Below are 20,615 nucleotides of genomic sequence, written 5' to 3' on the forward strand. Positions count from 1 at the left end.
AGATCGTAGATTGATTTTTCGCAAAATGCCGAACGAGACGATATTGCGGCAATAAGCTAACAATTTTTAATTGATCGTATTTTTTGTAATATTTAGACAGCGGCGGTGGCAGGCAAGCGAATGGCCGTCATTTTGTGATATTCAAGCGTATCAAGCCATCATGCCTAATCTCGTGTACTTTGTAACAATATAATAGTAAAAAAAATTTTCTTTTTTAAATCGTTAGAATTGTTTCTATTTTCTAAAATTTTTGGATTATAATAGATAATAGTAACTCGATTTAATTAAACTGCGGGCTTTCACTAATATTGAATCTAAAAGAATTGCATTTTTCCGCGGTTTCGAGATATATTCTATTACCAATATATTTTATTACCAAAATCACTTTATTTTATTATCACAAATAAATAATTATTTTTATTGTAAGTAATTTATTATAAGTAATTATGTCATGTATTATTAATAAAAATAATTTTTAAGGTCCACTGCATACAATTTTGGAGCCAGTAGATTTTGTATTTCCTGCGCACGAATCTGAGCGGATTCAAGCCACATTTTTGCGACGTCGTAAACTGAGATTTTTGATTTAAACAATTTACAATTTTTGTCAAATTTTACAGTAAAATTCCACCAATATATATTTTCTAAAAATCAGTCCGTAAATTTTCTCAGCTATCATTAGAACTTGCTTTTCTTGTACTACATGTATAATAAATTATAAAATTAATATTACACATTATAAATTACTCCAAGTTGTTTCGTACGTCTGTAAAGGCCATTGCACGCAACAAAATTTTTGTCGACGACTCAAGCCTATCAAGTAAGAGTGTACTTCTGTTCTTGAAGAAGCTAGAATATTATTTATTGCGCCGCGGGTAAAAAGTGCAAGGTCTAGTGAATGCAAAGTTTCATTATTTCTTAATTGTACTATATATACACATTGTGCTCTCATTTATTAAAGAGGAAATAATATTCTATTAATATGACATTTATATGACATTAACATGACATCTATTAAAATGACACAGGTCGCAATTACATATGATTTTCTTAATCGATATATTCTTTATTATCAATGCTTTGTGACGATTCATATCCTTTGCTACGTTTCTCTTGATTAGTTACCCATTCCGCAACAATCTCTAAAGCAAGGGATGCTAATTCCTTGACCTCCTTGTTTTGCGCATTATCGTTTTTGCTCAATGCCCTCAGTGATTCCATTACGTTTGTTTCGATGATTTTTGCAGCAGCATCTTTCGAGTTTCTCATTATATTTAGCAAAATTTTAATACCCCTACATTGTAAGTCACCGTCTGAATTAGCGAAGAAATTGCTTAGTTTTTTTAGCGTGGGATCCGTGTTGAGAATGTTCTCGCAAGTTGATTTGCTGATCGCCGTGACCCTCGTCAGAACTCCAGCATTTACCTTGTACATATTTTCATTTTCGTCCGCGTACAATGTTTTGGACACAAGAGATATAACATCAGAATTGTCCTGCTTGTAACATCGGATAGCAACTTCACGGCATAATGTCAAATTGTCTAGAAGTTGCGCGGACCTGAGTTTCAACATGTAGTGCTTTGAATTTATATAGTCAGCAATTTTCGGAAATCCTGCCTCGTTGAATATACGTTGTCGCGTGTGGTCATTGACACTAGCTAGATTGCGCAAAGCTGTTAGAGTCTCACTATTCTCATACACGGAACACTCCGGGTTCAGAAGATTTACCATCGGCCGTACAACCTCCATGATTATCTGATCGGAAAACGCAACCTCGGGATGTCTCCTGAGTCCCAGATAAACCAGAGCTCGCGAAGCATGTTTCTTTCCCTTGTCTGTGCCACTTAGTGCTAACGACAATAATGCCTCCGCGCCACCTTGTTGAACAACTATTTCTCTCAACTCTTGTTGACTGCATATTGCGTGGAAAACGCGAGCCACCAATTCCTTGCAGTTCTGGCTGTCCGTTTTAGCGAGGCTTACCAGAGCGCTGGTCACATCGGCCTTCGCTAACGCGCATCGTCTTTTAGTCACAAATTCGTCGTGGTTCAGCTTCTGATTTCGCGCGAAAAAATGGTGATACGAGCTGAACATTAACAATTCTTTCATTTCGGGTATGAATTCCTGATCGTCATAAGCGTTGCACAAGTTCACCAACGTCGTGGCCACGGCGTAGAGTACTGATTGATCGCCAGTCTTGGCGAGTTCGTTCATCACTTGAACGACGCGCTTGAACGAACGTTGATCCTCGATGAATTTCTCTTTGATCTCGGCGTCGGAAGTGAGATACGATAGGCCTTTAATGGCCCATATTGTATCATCCTCTTTCTTGGGATTGATCAATAATTGTCTGCAAATCTTGGTTAATTTCTTCGTCGCTTTATCGGTGAATGGATCGATGGTCGCACTATCGCGTAAAAAGCTGTCATCAAATCTACTCAATTTGCACAAACCCACTAACGCTTGAACCCGAATTGAATCATCCTTAGATCGATACAGATTCTCTAATGTATTTATATTTCGACATATAAACACGTTAGCCGTATTATATTTGATTATAGCGGCGACGATACATTCGCAAACTACTTTCTGTTGCAACACGTCATTCGTTTTTGACATTATTAACATCATATCAGAAATCAGCTTTTTAAAAATAATTTCGTCCACAACATCTAACGGGCCGAATATTAAGGTTGTTATTGCAAGTACTATGCGCACCTGTAAAACAATCAATTAACAATTTATAGATTTATACGTTTCGTTTAACAATAATTAATTGTTTGAAATAATCAAGGCACCTGCTGTCATTTAACTCGAATTGAAAATAGGATAAATCTCTAATTAAGAGTAAATTAAGCTTTAGAAAATACAGTAGATGATACAGTTATATTTTTCGATAAATTTCGATTAAATTCTGTTATAATTGTATCTTAATATATAACTTGCAGAATATATACAATATGGACAATTGAAAAAGAAATCTTTTTTGACATATTTGCTTTAAAAATAGAGTTCAAATTACTCCAATAAGCTACAGTTAAAAAGATACTCGGCCTTTTATTTTGAAACAATTTAAATAATTAGAAAAAATCGGAAGTTACAAAATTCATACTTTATTAGAGTCTATGTCAGACGAACGCAATTTATCTTCAATAAATTCCGCAATGGCGTTGACAAATTTTCTCTTATCATCTTCACACCACATGTTTTCATATATTTTTGTTATGCACACACTGATTATAGTTCGCGTGGAAGACGTGATGTCCATCGAGGATTCGCATTCATATTTCATCGTTTCACTGGCCACCTCCATTAATCTTTGCAAGCCGCCAAGGTCGACTAATCGTTTGGCCCAGTTTAACGCGGTATAATGAATGTTGCGCGTAATAAGTCCTATTAATGCGTCTCTAGCAAGACTTGATATCGTTCTACTCGTTATACTATTCAACAAGAACGACAAAATCATGAAAATTTCTTTTTTATACTTTTTGCACAAAGCCTTGTCAAGTTTTGAATCGGGATTATTCGTCATGCCGCTGTAAGTGTTCAATATATTCTGAAACCGAAATATGCAATAAACTTTTAATTACTAAAATACGTACATGATATACGTAACTACACGTGTATTTCACTCGATAATATTTACCTGTAAACAGTATTGAGACGCGTTAACTCTTCTTATAGACGTACAGTTTATCATTTCCAGACACCAAAGCAAACCGACATATTTCACAACGGACTCGGTTCGACTAATATTATTTTTGCATAATGTTCCTACAATACGAATCGCGGTACAAGTCACTTTCTCGTTCTCTTCAGCTTTTACAAGTTGTGCGAGTTTGTGTACACCTTCCTTCTTAAGGATCTCCTCGGCACCAGCATTCCCACGTGCGAGGACAAACAGATTATTCATAGCGTTTTCACGTTTCTGGTTATCTGCTCTCATGTTAAATGCTAAATCCATCATTTCCGATACCTATAGTATAAAGTAAAATTAAACATATATTTGAATATAATGATATGTAATAAAAATATAGATAACTGTGAAAGATTATATTTATATATGACTTAATTTATATACGTACAGGGTGTGTAGACTATTACCCGATAAAAATTTTATAATAAGAAGAATAAAACTTAAATTTGTTTGTCAAATTAAATGTACCATTGAATGAAACAAAAACTCTTAGTAATATATTTAGTATAAAAAAAATTTGTTATAATTTTTATATTATCTAGACAAAATGATCATATCTTGAGTAAATAAACTTTTGTAATATTTATGTATATTTACCTCGGTACTAATTCTTGCATTTTCCCGACATTCTTGTACAATTTTAAGCAATTGCGACATTACGGATTGAACAATTTTGTTATCGGGCATAGATGAAATAATAATCTCCGCGTTCCGAAGTGCCTCCTCAAATCTCCCTACTGCTCTTAGTGCTTGACATTTGCGATACAGTGCCTCTGCATCATTATAACATATTTTTAACACACTATCGCAGTCTTTAATCGCTCTGTCGTAATCGCACATATTTAAATAAGTGGCAGCTCGAAATTTGTAATATACTGCCTTCTCAACATTGTCCTCTGTTACTAGTTTAATTGCGTTTGTGTAGTGACTTAAGGCTTCAGACCAATTTTCGTGGTTAAACTCTTCATCGCCCTTCTTTTTCCACTCCTGTGCAGTCATATCTGACTTTGATGGAATAACGCTACAACACAAAATATAGAATATGTGGCATTATATGTAAGTATACGTATATTTTTTAACATGGAAAAATTGTCTGTGATATGTTACATGTACTATCTTAAATGCGAAAAGCATAGATGATGAAATTATAGCTAAATAGTCATATGCAAGTATGAGACATTAATAGATTAAAAATAAACCTGCAGTTTAATAATAACAATGCAATTTCTAATGTAAGATCTGCATATAAATTGTAATAGTTATAATTTTTATATTAGAGTGCTTTCATTAACATATTGTAAAACAGGTTTATTTTCGATAAGCCATCTTCGAGATAAATAGGAATATTGGGGTTAAATTATAGACTCAATAGTGTCATGCTTTCCGCCTGACACGCCGATTGTAATTCAATTATTGTCGATCGCGAAACTTCGAGTTTGGATTGGCGGCGATTTATGACACTAATGACATGCAAATATTTTATTTCGTATTATAGCGAGAAATACACAATTATATACGCTTTGCTGTAAGAATCAGTGGCAATTTATATTCCTCCCTTTCTCGCGAAAATTAAAATTCTTTAATAATAAGCGAGTCTGTCGCGAATTATCTAAAATGCGCGAAAAATTTACTTTCGTGAGAATGAATTTTGTTCCATCGACATTTTTGTTTATATTAGGGCATTTAACGTGCCGTCAAATATTTGTTTGTCGGAATTTTGATACATCCAGTTCCTTGATCTTTTCAAACTGTTTCGTATAAACAGACCGACACATACTTAGGCCGGTGGCATATGGATAGCGTAACAAAATAAAGACTCGAGCTTTTAGATTCGTGACAGGTCACATTTCGATAAGATAAATATCACGGTACAAAGTTAATTTTTCAGTTACATAAAAAGGGAAACTTTATTAACGCATCATATAAGTATGTTGGATCTAAAATTCACTACAAACTTATACGATTAATTATGAAATTAGAGTGCTGTATGCCATTCGCCACTGGTTTTTCTTCATGCAACATAATATTCTTAGTGAGATGTATCTAAACCTGCGTTTATATATTAATGAGCTAATCGCAACTTACTCAGAAAACCTTGTGCCTCGTGTATTGTTTCGCAGCCCTACAATGAAACTACTGGCTCGTTTGGTTTTACCTTTTCACTTAAATAGATTAAAAAATAGCGCGATAGAACGTTTGAAAGAGGTGAAACATTTTGCACTAATTGCCTCGACGTCAAGATATTTTCGGGCGAAACGTAATAATCTTATGCTTTTTTTAGAATATTCGAAATGGATCATGCGCTTCACGCGATAAACGTTCATTCAGATCGTCGCCGAAACAGAACAAAATTTAGATCATTTACCTGTCGAAGAGCTTTCTCCTGGTAATGTTCTCTGGTGCCGCTCGAACTTCTTCTAATCGCTCCACAATTGTCTATAATCCTCTAGCGCTTTTCAACGATTAATTTAAACTAGCGAGCATTATCCGAAAAGTGCGCAGTGCGTCGTCTCGCTGAGATAGAATTTTATTCTGATTGGCTTTTCACATGTGACCGGCGTAACCAATGAGACATGACGCTGCTCGTCACGTGACTTGCTTTAGAAATCATTTTTTTAAATCGCATGAGTTTCTATTCTCATAACAGGTGCATAACAAGCGCGAGAGCCTGTATACCTGTCTGCGATGTGGCCTAGGCTATTGCGGGGCCGAGCGTTACAAGTCAGATGCGCATGGCACCAGGGATTGCTTCAAGAGGCCCGAAAGATTTTAGCGGTAGTGCGTCGAAAAGAAGCTTAAGTCTCAGAAGAACGCTGCGGTCGCTAAGCAAAAAATAATGAAAAATTTTATGGATCTGAACATATTCTCTTATAGAAAAAACAAATACTGTAGTTGCAAAAAAAACACAAAATTATAATAATTACTGTAATATTTACTATAATTTCATGCACATTTTACAACTACAATAGCCTCTCTGTACAATTTTTCCGTAATGGGGATGACATCTTAGAAGATAATTTAGTCGAGAGATGCACCAGCAAGGTAAGGATTATTCATTAAATCAGACGACGAGTAAAAAATAATTAAGGACCGACGTTTCAGAGATTTGTGATTTGATGAATGCTCGTTTTTACGAACGTATTATCTTTCCAGCTTAACTTGGAAATCAGAATGAGCTCTGGTGAATCTTATCCGAAGCAAAGAGGCAAGAATTTGAAGCGTTAATAAAAATAAAGAAACGTAAAAATTGCCTAAGTAGGTGCCGTGGTGGACTTGCCGTGTGGAGCGAAAATTTATTCGACCCGTTGATAAGGACACTAAAGAGACTTACAGCAATTTATAAAATATCCTGCATTGATACGCCGTCATTTAATAAATTGCAAATTGATAATAATAAGTTTTTGTGCTCAACTTAGTATAATTGAAATTGTGCAATTAAATATTATTACTTTCGTTTTAGGAAGCGTCCGCCGCGCTTGCGTACATTTTAACGTGACGAGCATGATATACGTTTGTGCTTATATCACTTTTTATTACTTTGGAAATTACTTCAACTGTGCTGAAAAAAGCTACACATGTTTTCTGACTATCTGTGGAAACATAAGAATAATAAAATCTTCAAGAATACGAATTAACGGATTTGGTAAAAATCCATTATAGAGAATGTAGAAAGCGTTAGTAGCTCGTACACCTATATATTAATATAAATGTATACATTGTAATATATTATTATTAAATATATACTTAGATTGATTGGTTGCCACAAGGTAAACAAACTTTAGCGGCGTCTTAAAAGAAGCCGGCGTTTCCATTTTGCGAGGATCAAACCTAAATAAAAACTGTCTCTACATCCTCGGCACTCTCCGAGTTTCACCAATTGCTAACAGCAGCGAAGAAAGAAATTTTAGCCTGCAAGAACAACAATTAAGAATTCATAAAGAAATTTTCGCAGAGTCATAGCGAGACGACCGACGCAAGCCTGTCGAGAAGGAGTATACTTCTGTGCTCGAAAAAGCTAGAATATTATTTATCATGGGTAAAAAACATCAAAGCAGGTGTCTTGTAAATGCAAAATTATATTACTTATTAATTATATTATACATTTTAAACTACCATTTATTTAAAAATATAATATTCTATAATATTAATATGACATTTCGATTTTAATTAATATCTTATTAATATTCACATATTTTCTTAATCGATATGTTTAATGTTATCAGTGCACAAGGCATAGACGTCCTTTTCGATATTCACAAGTTGTGTGATTTTGGATAAATTAATTATTTTCTTTGAAGATCACCTCGGCACTAACTTTCTCATATGTGAGCAGTTGCAGATTACTCATAGCAGTTTCACGTTTTTTCATATTTACGCTTACATTCAATGCTAGATCTAGCATTTGTGATACCTAACACAAAGCACAATTAAGCATATACTTAAATATAATAACCTGTAATAAACATATAAATAACTGTAAAAGATTATATTTATATTATGTAATTTTTATCCATACAGTGTGTGCAGACTATTAAACTATAAAAATTAATTATTGTATAATAAATAAAAAAGAGAAAACTCAAATCCATTTGTCAAATTATATATTAAATGAAACATAAATTATTACTAATATATCCAATATGAGATATTTGTTAAAATTTTTATATTATCTTTTGTAATAGTTATGTGTATTTACCTTGGCGCTAATACGTGAATTTCTCTTACGCCGCGATGTTCTTGTACAATTTCAAATAATCGCTCCGCTTCGGATTGCATATTTTCGTTATCGGGGTCAGATGAAATAATAATCTGTGCATCTTTATATATGCCTCCTCGAATTTTTTTAACGCTTCTAGCGCTTGACATCTGTGATGCAATACTCTATTACAACATATCTTTAACGTACTGTCGCAGTCTTCAATCACTTTCTCGTAATCGCCCAGTTTTAAATAAGCTTCCGCTCGATATTCGTAGAGCGCTGCTTTTTTAGCGTTGTCCTTTTCTAGTTTCAGTGCGTTTGTATAGTGACTTGAGGCTTTAGGCCAATTGTTTTTTTTTAACTCTTTGTTACCTTTCTCTTTCCATTCCTGTGCAGTCATATCTGACTCTGCCATAGTGGAATAACTCTACAACACATTATATATGATTATATATGATTATATATGACGTGCTGCATTATATACATGGTGTGTCCGGAAAGTAATGAAAATGATTTTTTTACGTTCTCTAGAAAGGCTGCGTAGAGAATGTGAGGTAGTTGAGAGGGAATCTGAGGTATACTGTTAGATCCTTTCAGTTGAATCCGAGCCTTTCGAAGGTCGCCCAGAAGAGCGCTGTTCATCCTAAGGCCGGTCCTACAATCAGTCGTTCTACATATGTCGGAGTCAAATGTTGAAACGTATAGCCGATGGTACAATGAGGAAAATTCGTTTTCGGAAAAAAAATTCTTTTATTAGACGGTCGGATGCGTTCCAACATCCGACTATGATATACGACTGATTGTATAGAACAGACCTAAACGGCTTCCCTTCCATATGACAAAGCGGTATTCCCATACATTGTCCTCAGCGCATTTCAAACGTTTCTGAGAAACTGTTTTTCCAAAGTTCACGCAAAATTCAATTGCGTAACGCTGGTCGATGCTCTTCTGCATTTTCGTCCGCGACGAGAGTAAAAAACAAGGGTGCACTTCTGTAACGTACCGACCGTTCGAAAGGCTCAACTGAAGAGGGTCCGACTGTATACTTAAAATTTTCCCTCAACTAACTCGATCATCACTTTCCTCGCGCAGCCTTCCTGGAGAGCGTAAAAAAATTATTTTCATTATTTTTCGGACATATGCTTTAACATGGAAAAACTCTCTGTGATATTTTATATGTATTATCTTAAATGCGACATGCATAATAATAAAATTATTATTAAATAATTGTATGCAAGTAATAGACATTAATGAATAAAACAATAAACGCACATTCAACAGTAACAAGACAATTTCTAATGTGAGATCTGCATATAAATTGTAGTCAATTTTTGTAATAATTTTTATATTAAGACGTCGACTTTTATTAAACTATAGAAGAAAAGGTCTCTTCTAATTTAAACGCTTTACATTTCATCTGATTTCATCTGAGAATTTTTGATTGATCGATTTATATCCATTTCTATAAGATCAATATAGATCAATTTTAATCTTGATTTAACTTTCTTTTTATCTAATTTCTAGTTTTAAGAATTAGAGGTATATAAATAGACATTAAAAAGTTTTAAAACCAGTTTTTCAAGAAGATAGTGAGCAAGTAAATTTCCTCAAATTTTGTTACTGCAATTTAAAATTGTAGAATTCGATTCAGCTCACTCAACGTTCTCAGAATGATCCAGGAGCCGTTTGTGCATCGTATTATAAACAATGTAAAATTATCCCGACCCAATATAATTTGCAAACGTTTTTAATTATTTTCGACGAATTATCTTCGTCATTATATGTAGGAGCATTGGGGTTAAATATATAGGCTGCGATCCACTTGACGCTACAAATGCTTTGGAGCGTTCTTCTTCTCCTTCTTTCTTCATTGAAAGAAAAGAGAAGAGGAATGCTTCGAAGCATTTGTAGCGTCAAGTGGACCGCAGCTATATAGATTAAATAATGCTTCTGACTCGCTGATTGTAATTCAATTATTGTCGATCGCGAAAGTTTGAGTTTGGATCGGCAACGATTTATGTCACTACATGCAAATATTTTATTTTGTTTTAGCGCGAGAAATACACAATTATATACGCTTTGCTGCAAGAGTCAGTGGCAATTTATATTCCTCCCTTTCTCGCGGGAATTAAAATTCTTTAGAAAAAGCGAGTCTGGTGCGAATTATCTGAGACGCGCGAAAAATTTACTTGCGTGAAGATGAAACTGATTCCATCAACATTTTTGTTTATATCAAAGTATTTAACGTGCAGTCAAATATTTGTTTATCGGATTTTTGATACATCCAGTTTCTTGATTTTTTTAAACTAGTTCAGACATGTTTCGTATAAATAAACCGGCACAGTTGTTGCGTAGTGTAATGTTAGGGTAGGCATAAAAAAATAAAGACTCGCGCGAGCAATAATAATTTAAGATTGATCGTAAAGGGTCACATTGTTGCGAGATAAATATCACAGTAAGTACATAAATGTATATAAAATTAAATTTTTAGTTACATAAAAGGGAGAAACATTAATTATTAGCGCAATGTAAAAGCACGTTGGATCTGGAATCTATTATATATGGAATATAAAATTACGATTTATTGTAAAATTAGGATAATATGTTACTCGTCGTTGCTCTTTCTTCATGCGACATGAGATTTTTCGTATAACATGAGACGTTTCTAAACGTGCGTTTATGATAATGCTCTAGGTGCAAATCATTTAGGAAAACTCGTGTACTGTTCAATAGGATAAACTCGGGTAAAATGACCATACAGGAAAGATAGCCAACTCATGTTCATTCGATGTTTCATAGCCCAGTCAATAGATCCCGAAAAAACCGCTGAAATGGAATTAATTCCGGGAAGCAATTTTTTTTTACCGTTTCGAAAAGTCATGGGTAGTCTAAAACCGGATTTTCGGGATCCTAACTCTGGAACGTTAGCCGCCATTTTGATTAAAAGGGTGACTTTGTAAATATTTCGTTTACTTTCAATTTTAGAGTAAAAGTGGTAATAACCAAACTTGTAGAAAATTTAATACTCTACAATTTTGGTCCTTATTATTTTTCACCTAAGATCGATATTTTGGGTCTCAGACTCGAAAGTGGGGGGTAAATTTTTTTCATTTTTTTTTCTTTTTTGGATAAACGCGCCATAAACTCTACCCCCGTGGTGGTGTGAAAAAGATGTCTTTTATTATACCAAGTGTAAATTCAAAAAATAAAAAACAAATAAAAAAATTTCACCCCCCATTTTCGAGTCTAAGGCCCAAAATATCGATTCTAGGTGAAAAATGATAACGACCAAAATTGTAGAGTATTAAATTTTATACAAATTTGGTTATTACCACTTTCACTCTAAAGTTGAAAATAAGCGAGATATTTACAAAATCACCCTTCTAAACAAAATGGCGGCTAACGCTCCAGGGTTAGAATCCTGAAAATCCGGTTTTAGACTACCCATGACCCTCCAAAACAATAAAAAAAATCGCTTCCCGGAATTAAATCCATTTAAATGTCTCTATTGACTGGGCTATCATGGCGAGCTAGATTGAAAGAACATAGGTTGGCCATGAATAATGGCCGATATTATCCGTGAGGAAACTTTTGTGCCATAAACCAGAAGAAGAAGAAGAAGATTATAGGTGGATGGCCATCTTTCCTCTATGGCCATATCTTACCCGAGTTTACCTTAATCTTACAATGGAATTATTGGCTCATTTAGTTTTACCTTATCACTTTGATAATATTATATACAATAGCGTGATTGAGCGGAGATGAAACGTTTCGCTTTACTTATTTCGACGATTTCGTCGAAGTATTTTCACGGCCAAAAAGTAATAATCTCACGTTGGTTACGAATACTTGTATTACATCCAATTAGATCACGTCGCACGCGGCAAGCTTTCATTCAGATCGTCGGCGAAACAGAACAGAATGTAGATCCTTTACCTGTTAGATAGCTTTCTCTTGGTTTTCTCGTGTCGTTCAGGCACCTTCAAACTTCCTGTGCTCGCTCTATGTTTACGATCCTAGGACTTTTCAAGGAGTAATTGAAACCGACGAGCATTATCCGAAAGAAGCACCGTGTGCCGTCTCGTTGGAATAGAATTTCACTCTGATTAGCTACTCGGTAGCCGCGTGACCGGCGTAGCTAAAGGCACGACGCGCGACGCTGCGCTTCATGTGATTTTCGAAAGCGTGGGCTCGGCCGCCTGGAAGGCCAACAGCAGAGAGAAGCCTAAGAGAGGCCACCTCGGCCTTTTTCGTAGGATCGTTGAAATCCCTTGTACACTATCGCCAGTACATCCATTTTCAAAATTGGTATTACGTAGTCACGTTCATTTTCCGACACTGCCGATGTGAAACATCATTCTGGTGCGCATCCGTGCTACATCTGCAAATGTAATGATGTTATATATATATAATATAACTAGAATAATATATAGAAAAAAAATTACTTTTACACAAAATAAAAAATAATATTTATCGCAGTTTTCTATTAAAAAATACATGGATAAAACAGGTTTTACGGAAAAGTAATTACAAACGAGTATATTTAAGAATAATGAAATACATGCGCCTTCATCTTAACTTTAATATATGCGGATACAAATAATCCTGGGGTACCAACTCAATTTGAAACAAGTCGAACCCGATAATAGATTCTCAAAAATTTTATATAGGAACCTTTTACAATATATGTATATCTTATCATTTACCAATTTCTTTGTTACGTTTAAATTCAAGTTATCGATACTTCATAATTTAATATCAGGGTACCCATTCGACTTGTATCAAATTTTTTAAGTATCCGCACGTTTTTTATTACATTCATGGATGTGCAAGAAAGAAAAACTCTAAACTTTTCTAAAAATTAATAAAAATTAAAATTTATTGAATATAAAATATAACCGTTTGCGCATGTATTTTATTATAAAAATATCTAAACTATTTAAATGCTTAAAAATTAATCTGTACGAATCAGCTAACTCCTACGTATCTGGAAATGGTCTCTAAAAAGAGACCAAAAATTAAAGAAAAAACATACACGTTTGTAACTACATTCTTAAGCACGATTCGAATGTATTGAGAAGAACATGCAAAATGATTTTTGATTTGAATTTATTTTTTTAATAGTATAAATTTATCGTTATATCTATACACATTTTACTATTAATAAGTTTCATTATTGTAAAAGTAATATTAGTAGGTATTACTATTAATGGGAGAACATTTAACGAGAAGAATAAAATCTTCTCTAAGAATATATAATAATTAATTCAGCGATTGTAAAACATGTGGTAGTCGACATGGACTCATTGCCAAAACTACTGCTTCCGGAAACCGCTAAGAAAACCTGGGATTAATTTCGCCACTGCAACGGTTAACTTCCAACTTTTAACGAGACGCCGAATTAGGCGTCTCGCAGATAGGTCTCACGAAAATCGACGAGAAATTACTCATCACAATAAAGATTATTTCGACTCTACGCCGGTATACGAACCACGCATTCGCTAGCGTTCACCTAACGTGAGAAACAGTGATAAAGTCCATTACCGAGATAGTATAAATCGCGATCACGAACGTGGAAAAAACGCGGTGTTCGCAATAGTCTTTCACAAATATTTACCGCGGAAAGAAATTTAGGAAATTAATTTAGAACTAAAAAAAAAAAATTAATTTAGTTCTAAATTAATTTTGTAAATTTAAAACCAAGCAATTTTTCAACTTTTGACTCGTAGCTGACGATATAATGCTCCTGACGATATAACTTCTGAATCGGAACTATTTTTTCGAATACATTCGCGACTCACAATCAGTAAAACGGAGATGTCAAATTTCACGAGTATTAGAAAGTTAATATTCGACCACTAGCTTAGCCATAAAATCTTCGTATTTTTATTTAAAAAATTCTTATTATACATTATAAAAAATTAGTGATATTTTTAAACGCTATTAAAGAAAAATAAAAGAAGAAAATATTTAATAACGTTTTACTTTAGAAAGTTTTGTGTTATAAACACGTTTCGATTTCGTGTAACTCAGATTACATAAATTAAACATAAGTTTAATTTTACACAATTACGTTTTTTATACAATTTATCTAACATTTTATACATTAATACATTTTATACACATTATACAACAAAATGTAATGTTTTGTACATAATTCTTAACCTATATTATTGCACTTTCATAAAAATAAACTTAAAAATTTCTAAAAATTATTAAATACATTAATTTCTTTTTGTCATCAAATCACCCCTCCCTCATAATCTACCTATCCGTATCTCTACCTACTCGATTTTTATCTAGTTTTTACCCGTTCCTACTTACCTACATGAATAATATTTCTACCTACCCATGTCTTTATCTGATAAACCTATAGTTATGATCGCGATTACCCGAAATTAGAAAAGTGCACGGAAATTTAATTTTAAATCGGAACCGTAGGAGTTTTATGGAAAGTTTAATTTTTAATTTACGCGGAATTAATTCAGATTTAATTTAGATATAATTCAAGACTGTATTTTTCCGTCGTGAAACTTTGTGAATAGGTTCCTTTTAGATAAAAAAATATATATACCAAAAAAATTTTTTGCGACTCTAAAGTTTAGCAATTTTTTTAACATTTTTAACTTGCTGTCTCCGCGCATACATTTTCCACGCGAAACAAACCAAAACAGCTCTCAAGTAATGTAAACAACCATAAAGTCATACACAAAGTACAAATATATTAATTTATTTATGTACAAAATAAATAAAAAAATAATATATATATATATATATATATATATATATATATAACCTATGTAGTTTAGTGACGCGCTTTAAAAGTATTTAAGTGTTTAAAGCGCGTCAATTTAACTAACCTACATATCTATACACGTAAGCGCTCGCGTAAGCGAGGGAGGGGCTACCGCACCTCCCCCAAAAGTAGGGGGTGTGGGTGAACTTCGGTTCGCGTGAAAAGTGTATGCGTGAACTATTTCGACATTTATTAGTCATTTATGCCTTCCAATACTCAAAATAGCTGCTATATTTTTCAAACTTTTTTTGTTTATAACTTTTTAATAAACAATGACCGCCGACTAAAATCTTTTGAAGGTCACTCAGGAAGGTGATCTTGACAACATATGTCAAGGTCAAAGTAATCCGAGCTGTGTTAGTCATTGTAAATAATTACCAAATTCTTCTATGTCAACAGCGTTTTAATTTGATCGCGATTATAAAATTTATATTAAACTTCTAAATATATAAACTTTATAATATAAACAATAAAACTTTAATTTGAAAATACATGATTGAAAATTACTAGACGCGCATTCCAATAAAATTTAAAGCTCATGGCCCATATGCGTATTTTTATCGATTCGAACGATTTGTTGCTGAATCTCATCTTAAAAGCATGCAGAGATGAGAAATTCAGATGAATGACGTAAAATCCAAAAGGGATAATAAATTTCCCCACACAATTATAGAAATGATAAAAATTACTTTTTGTATTGTGCAAATTATTAAAATTATTTTTCGTATAATATATTATTTTAAAATCATTTTTAAGTGATCTCTGAGTAGGAGTTATTTAGAGAGTTCTGTTCCGGGTGCTCCGAGAGGGAAGCTGGGCGGGGGAGACTCGAGGGTGAGCGGGCAGGGGGAAGGGGTTTGTCAGGGCGGCCAGCGCGTCGGGACACGTTCTAATTTATAAACATTTCATGCTTCTGATGTGAGCGGCCGAGGGGTCCGCGGAGAGGGGGAGGGTCCACGTTTTATGGCAAGGGGTCCGAGTGTCGTCACATGGCGCGCTCCCGCTCGCGTTGTCTTTCCCTCGCGCTCGGTCTCTCTCTCGCTCCCGCGTTATTAATTTTTAGATAAAAAAGAAAAAAAAGAAAATACCTTAATCTTGACGAGGAGGAGCCCCATGGCCGCGGCCCACCGTCATCCGTCTCAACGCGGCCAATAAATTCGCGTGCACCTCTGCCCGCGGCCGCTCGCGTCCGACGACCGATTGAGCTCGCCCGCGTTCGATGATCGCGCGGATGTTAGCGAGCTGTTGCGCGCGTCCAACGTTCACGGGGCGGTAAGCGCCTGAATGTCGAGCCCGCAGTTGAGTGTCCCAGATTAGTTGTATCCGTCCGATTCCACGTAAGATGCGCGAAAGCGGTTGGCGCGGGGGTTCGGGAGCAGCGGGCCTCTCTATATCCTCTATATCTTCAAACTCGGGAGCATCAGGCACTCCCCCCTGGATATCACTTTTTTCTATTTTACGAGCGTCTTGCAGGGGAAGGCGTGGAGACATCACAAAACCACAAAATTTAAAAAGTCACGAGTAAGGATCAACTCGACGGGATGTCAGGATAATAGATATATCAGAAGTGCTTAATTGAATACAGTTTATTCTTGTTTCGTTACACACGATTCGATACGGTAGGCACCGCAGCGCGCAACCGGAGACGGTCCACCTCTACCTTTTGCGGCTCACAATCATCTGCCGCGTATTACAATCGGAGCAACGAGCTCCGTGTTCGGCTCTGATCACGCGTGTCCAGCGTGATGTCTTCTCTCAAAGTTTCCGCAGGTTCGCCAGCTACGGTGCCAACGTGACTAATCTTAACGCTTCTTATTATACAGTTCGGCCCTTCTGAAACGTCATTCGTCCCGAATGAGGCGTACGTGTTAACAAAAATTAAACTCTTTGGCTGAAATGTCAAAATAAATATTACTTCGGTTAAACAATATTATCTCTTACTCACTACGCGTCCTTACAAACTAATAATTGATTTATTTAGATCCTATATTATTCGTCACTCTTGGGTGTCGACGTCATAGGTTTCACCCACGGTTTGAGGCGATCGGGCGACAGTAGGTATATACATATCTATTTTTTATTTAACGCTCTCGCAATCATGTATGATCCCTTATAATTAGGTATAAGTTTACGATTCTCGGTTGGTTTCACTTGTGTATCGCGAATCATAACGTAATCGCCAGGTTGATACTTCGATGGCTTTTTATGCTCGCTATCAAAGTAATCTTTATTGTATTTCGCCAACAAAGCTGTCGCTTCTTCCGCGATTTCGTAATTCTCTTCCCTTTTGTCGAGATCGAAATGTATTTTTGCAATCGAATTTATTAATAGTCTATAGACGTCTAATTAGACGTTTGTAGACGTCGATTCGATGGATCATTTCTCGCCGGGAATAAATATCAGCCTAAAAATACCTAATACATTGTCGGGTCTTGTTAAAGAGAGAAAAAGAGTGAAAAACATTTAATTTAAAAAATTTCTTTAATATATTAAAATATATTTTAAAATCTATATATATTAAAACTGCGTTACGTCTTACAAATTTTTAATATTCTTACGTTACATATTACAACACGTTATATCGATGATGTATACATATTTTTTCACGCGACAATTCCTGTTTCAGTCCAAGATATACAATTACATTTTATCAGATGTTAAGATTACGTGTTATTTACAATAGCTGTTAATTTCAGTGCTGCAACAACTCATTGTAATGTAATCAAACGTAACCATCAACCATCTCCTTTTCAACGTAATAATTTAATTGGTAGAAAATTATCAGCATGAATATTGTTGTATTTGTGTTGTTATTTTATTAATAATCGTGAGCATGTAACGCGTAATTCTCACCGACATTTCTGCAAACGTCTAATTAAAAGTATGCAATTTCGAGATAGTTACTGAATATTGAAAAGAATTCAAATTTTGAAGATCCAGTCGACTCAATTAGTAGCACTGATGACTTTGTCGCGAATGATACAGCAATCAAGGAACATGTGGATATTCCTTCTAAAGCAGCATCAAACTTTAAGCACAAGAGAGATAAGAGTTCTTCCTCTACGACATCAGAGAAAGAAAATAAAATGCAAGATATATATTCTACATTTATTTTTCATCTTTTGTGTCATGAACTAGAGACAATCAGATTTATATGTTGACAATCAGATTTAACATGCTGAATATTTCTGTTTTCTCGCATTTTTACTTATAATTATATAAACACATCTTCCTATATAAATCTGATTGTCTCTACTTTATGGCACAAAAGATGATTTTTTCTGAAAGTAAAAATAAAAAAAAAGTCAAAATCACAATTTGTGAAACATTTATCAATCTAATTATTAATACGGAAAATAATTTTTCTTTAAAAGTTGAAAAATATTTTTACTCTTTTTCCAGATTTGAATACTCAGTTATCTAAGATAGACAGAAAATTGGAGGACTTAAGTTGCAAAATAAATACAGTTATAACGAGAATCAAGGAAAACTATATAAATAGATGTTTGCTTCCTTAGAAAAAGAAAATATTATTGGAACCACATAACATGCCTTCTTTGCCTTTTCGTAATGAAAGTGATGTCCAAGCAATGGAGAAATGGCTGTGTGATTCTGAAAATAAAATTTCCTTGGTACGAATATTTTATTAATTTTTTTTATTGAATTTATTATTTTACTTTTTTTATGTTACCTTTTATTTTATCTGTTTTTATTTCATTTATCTTTTCTCTTGTCCAGTAGCATTTAATCGTTTTTTATAAATTTTATTTTTTAATAGATTAATTACATGCAAAATGATTTAATTTTATTAATAAATTCTAGTTATATCTGATTATGAAATGTATATTTTATGTATATTATTATTTTTAGTGTGATTATTTTACCTCTTTTGGATCTGCTAGTGATGAAAGTAAAACTGCTACCATAATTATGCAAAAACTTATGTATAATTCTTTGGCCAAAAATTATAATTTTGATGGCCATGGTGAGAAAAGAAGCTTAAAAACACTGAAACTGTGGACAGTTATTGAAGTTAAAATTCTAATGTCTTGTTAGTTTGCTCTTTAGTTAATATTGTCTTATTATTTTTTTGCAAATTTGGAATACTTTATATACCAACAAACTCTGAAATAATAATCCTACAATTTTGATATACAAATTATACTTATTGTACTCAATTAAGGTACTAAATTACTGTACACTACTGTGTTTATATCCTTGTTGCAAATATATTCTTTAATTTATTTTTGTTGTTTAACTTAATATGGATGTCTTATCCTTTAATAATTTAATTATTTTTTGTTTTGCAGAAGCTTTATCACTTAAATTTCCGGACAGCGACCTTGATACATCACTTAAAACCATAAAGTCATGGCTACAAAATGCTAGCAGTAGGAAACAAGAGGAATATATTTAGGCCAGTCATTTTAAACAAAAATATGGCTTCTGTGCAAAAAAAATTAGTAACCACTATTTTGTTTTTTAATCGCTTTGTTTCATTGTTTTAAATAACATATTAAAAATAGAGAACGATACCGGGTGCGCTAAAAAAGTTATTCAAGATCAAAGGTCACAAAAATCAGTTTTTTGCAAAAATCTCGTTTTGTATGGCTCGGAGGTCAATTAAGGTGGTTACAAAAAAGAAAGATTATGAAATTCTCTACAAAAATGGTTCTATTTATTTTTCACGTACAATAAACCATTTGCGAAATACAAAGTGATGAATGTGTACGTTGAGCGTTGTATCCCTTTTTGCACCACCTTTGAGGTAAGATACAAAGCGTGTTTTTTTTTACATGGTGTCCCCAGTAAGCCTAATCCACGTCAAATGTAAAAAAATTACGTTTTTTAATTATTTTATTTTATTTTTATTTTTTTCATTTAATCTTTGTCAATCTGTGTTGACAATGGTACTACAAATATTTTCTCTTATAATTGCTGCAGCAGTTTCAACAATACGTAAACGTTCTTCTGCTGGTTTTAATTTTTTATTTTTGTACCAAGCATTGGTCAGTATAGCCGTTTGAGTATCGCAAAACATATTATTGTTATTTTATTTGGTTTCACAATAATAATAATATTTTTACTATATTTTTCTATTAATTTTGTTTGGATCGTTATATCCGCAGAGGCATCTTCTCCAAGCAAATCTCGCAGCTCTGCTAACGTGAATTGGCAATCATCATGATTTTTGATGTAATAAAATATTTTTTCCATTTTCTCGGCGATTTGTATGTCGATTGGTCGGCCTATCTTGCTGCTTGTTGAATGTTTTAAAAATTGTACATAACAATTTTTATGATATTTAGTTTTTACAGCTCTTAAATCAAATTTGAAGTTAACGCGATCTTTCACTATTCTGCTGAATCGGTCACCACGTTCGCATCCACTGTTTTAATAATATAGTGTCTTGAAATTGATTT

General features: G+C 33.9%; 1 protein-coding gene and 1 long non-coding RNA gene across 4 annotated transcripts; both read right to left on the reverse strand.

Annotated features, from left to right (window-relative positions):
- Positions 1-419: 419 nt before the first annotated feature.
- Positions 420-6,473, reverse strand: LOC143904667 (protein unc-45 homolog B-like). Of its 2 annotated transcripts, none has more exons than XM_077419479.1 (5): positions 6,063-6,473; positions 4,295-4,702; positions 3,647-3,976; positions 3,113-3,556; positions 420-2,718 (listed from the first exon to the last, which is right to left on the reverse strand). In XM_077419479.1, the coding sequence occupies exons 2-5, from the start codon at positions 4,694-4,696 to the stop codon at positions 1,051-1,053; spliced, it is 2,844 nt and encodes a 947-aa protein (XP_077275605.1). In that variant the 5' UTR covers positions 4,697-4,702; positions 6,063-6,473; the 3' UTR covers positions 420-1,050. The 2 variants fall into 2 exon arrangements, with proteins under 2 accessions (XP_077275605.1, XP_077275604.1); XM_077419478.1 differs by having other exon boundaries at positions 4,295-4,718; positions 6,063-6,470.
- Positions 6,474-7,792: 1,319 nt separating this feature from the next.
- On the reverse strand, positions 7,793-17,120 carry LOC143904627 (uncharacterized). Of its 2 annotated transcripts, none has more exons than XR_013258997.1 (4): positions 16,281-17,120; positions 12,333-12,777; positions 8,394-8,823; positions 7,793-8,108 (listed from the first exon to the last, which is right to left on the reverse strand). It is a non-coding gene; the product is annotated as an uncharacterized LOC143904627 (long non-coding RNA). The 2 variants fall into 2 exon arrangements; XR_013258996.1 differs by having other exon boundaries at positions 7,793-8,150; positions 16,281-17,119.
- Positions 17,121-20,615: the final 3,495 nt, after the last annotated feature.

Source organism: Temnothorax americanus, unplaced genomic scaffold (assembly GCF_048541705.1).
Source record: "Temnothorax americanus isolate GAGA-0224 unplaced genomic scaffold, ASM4854170v1 Scaffold55, whole genome shotgun sequence".
NCBI classification, from domain to species: Eukaryota; Metazoa; Arthropoda; class Insecta; order Hymenoptera; family Formicidae; genus Temnothorax; species Temnothorax americanus.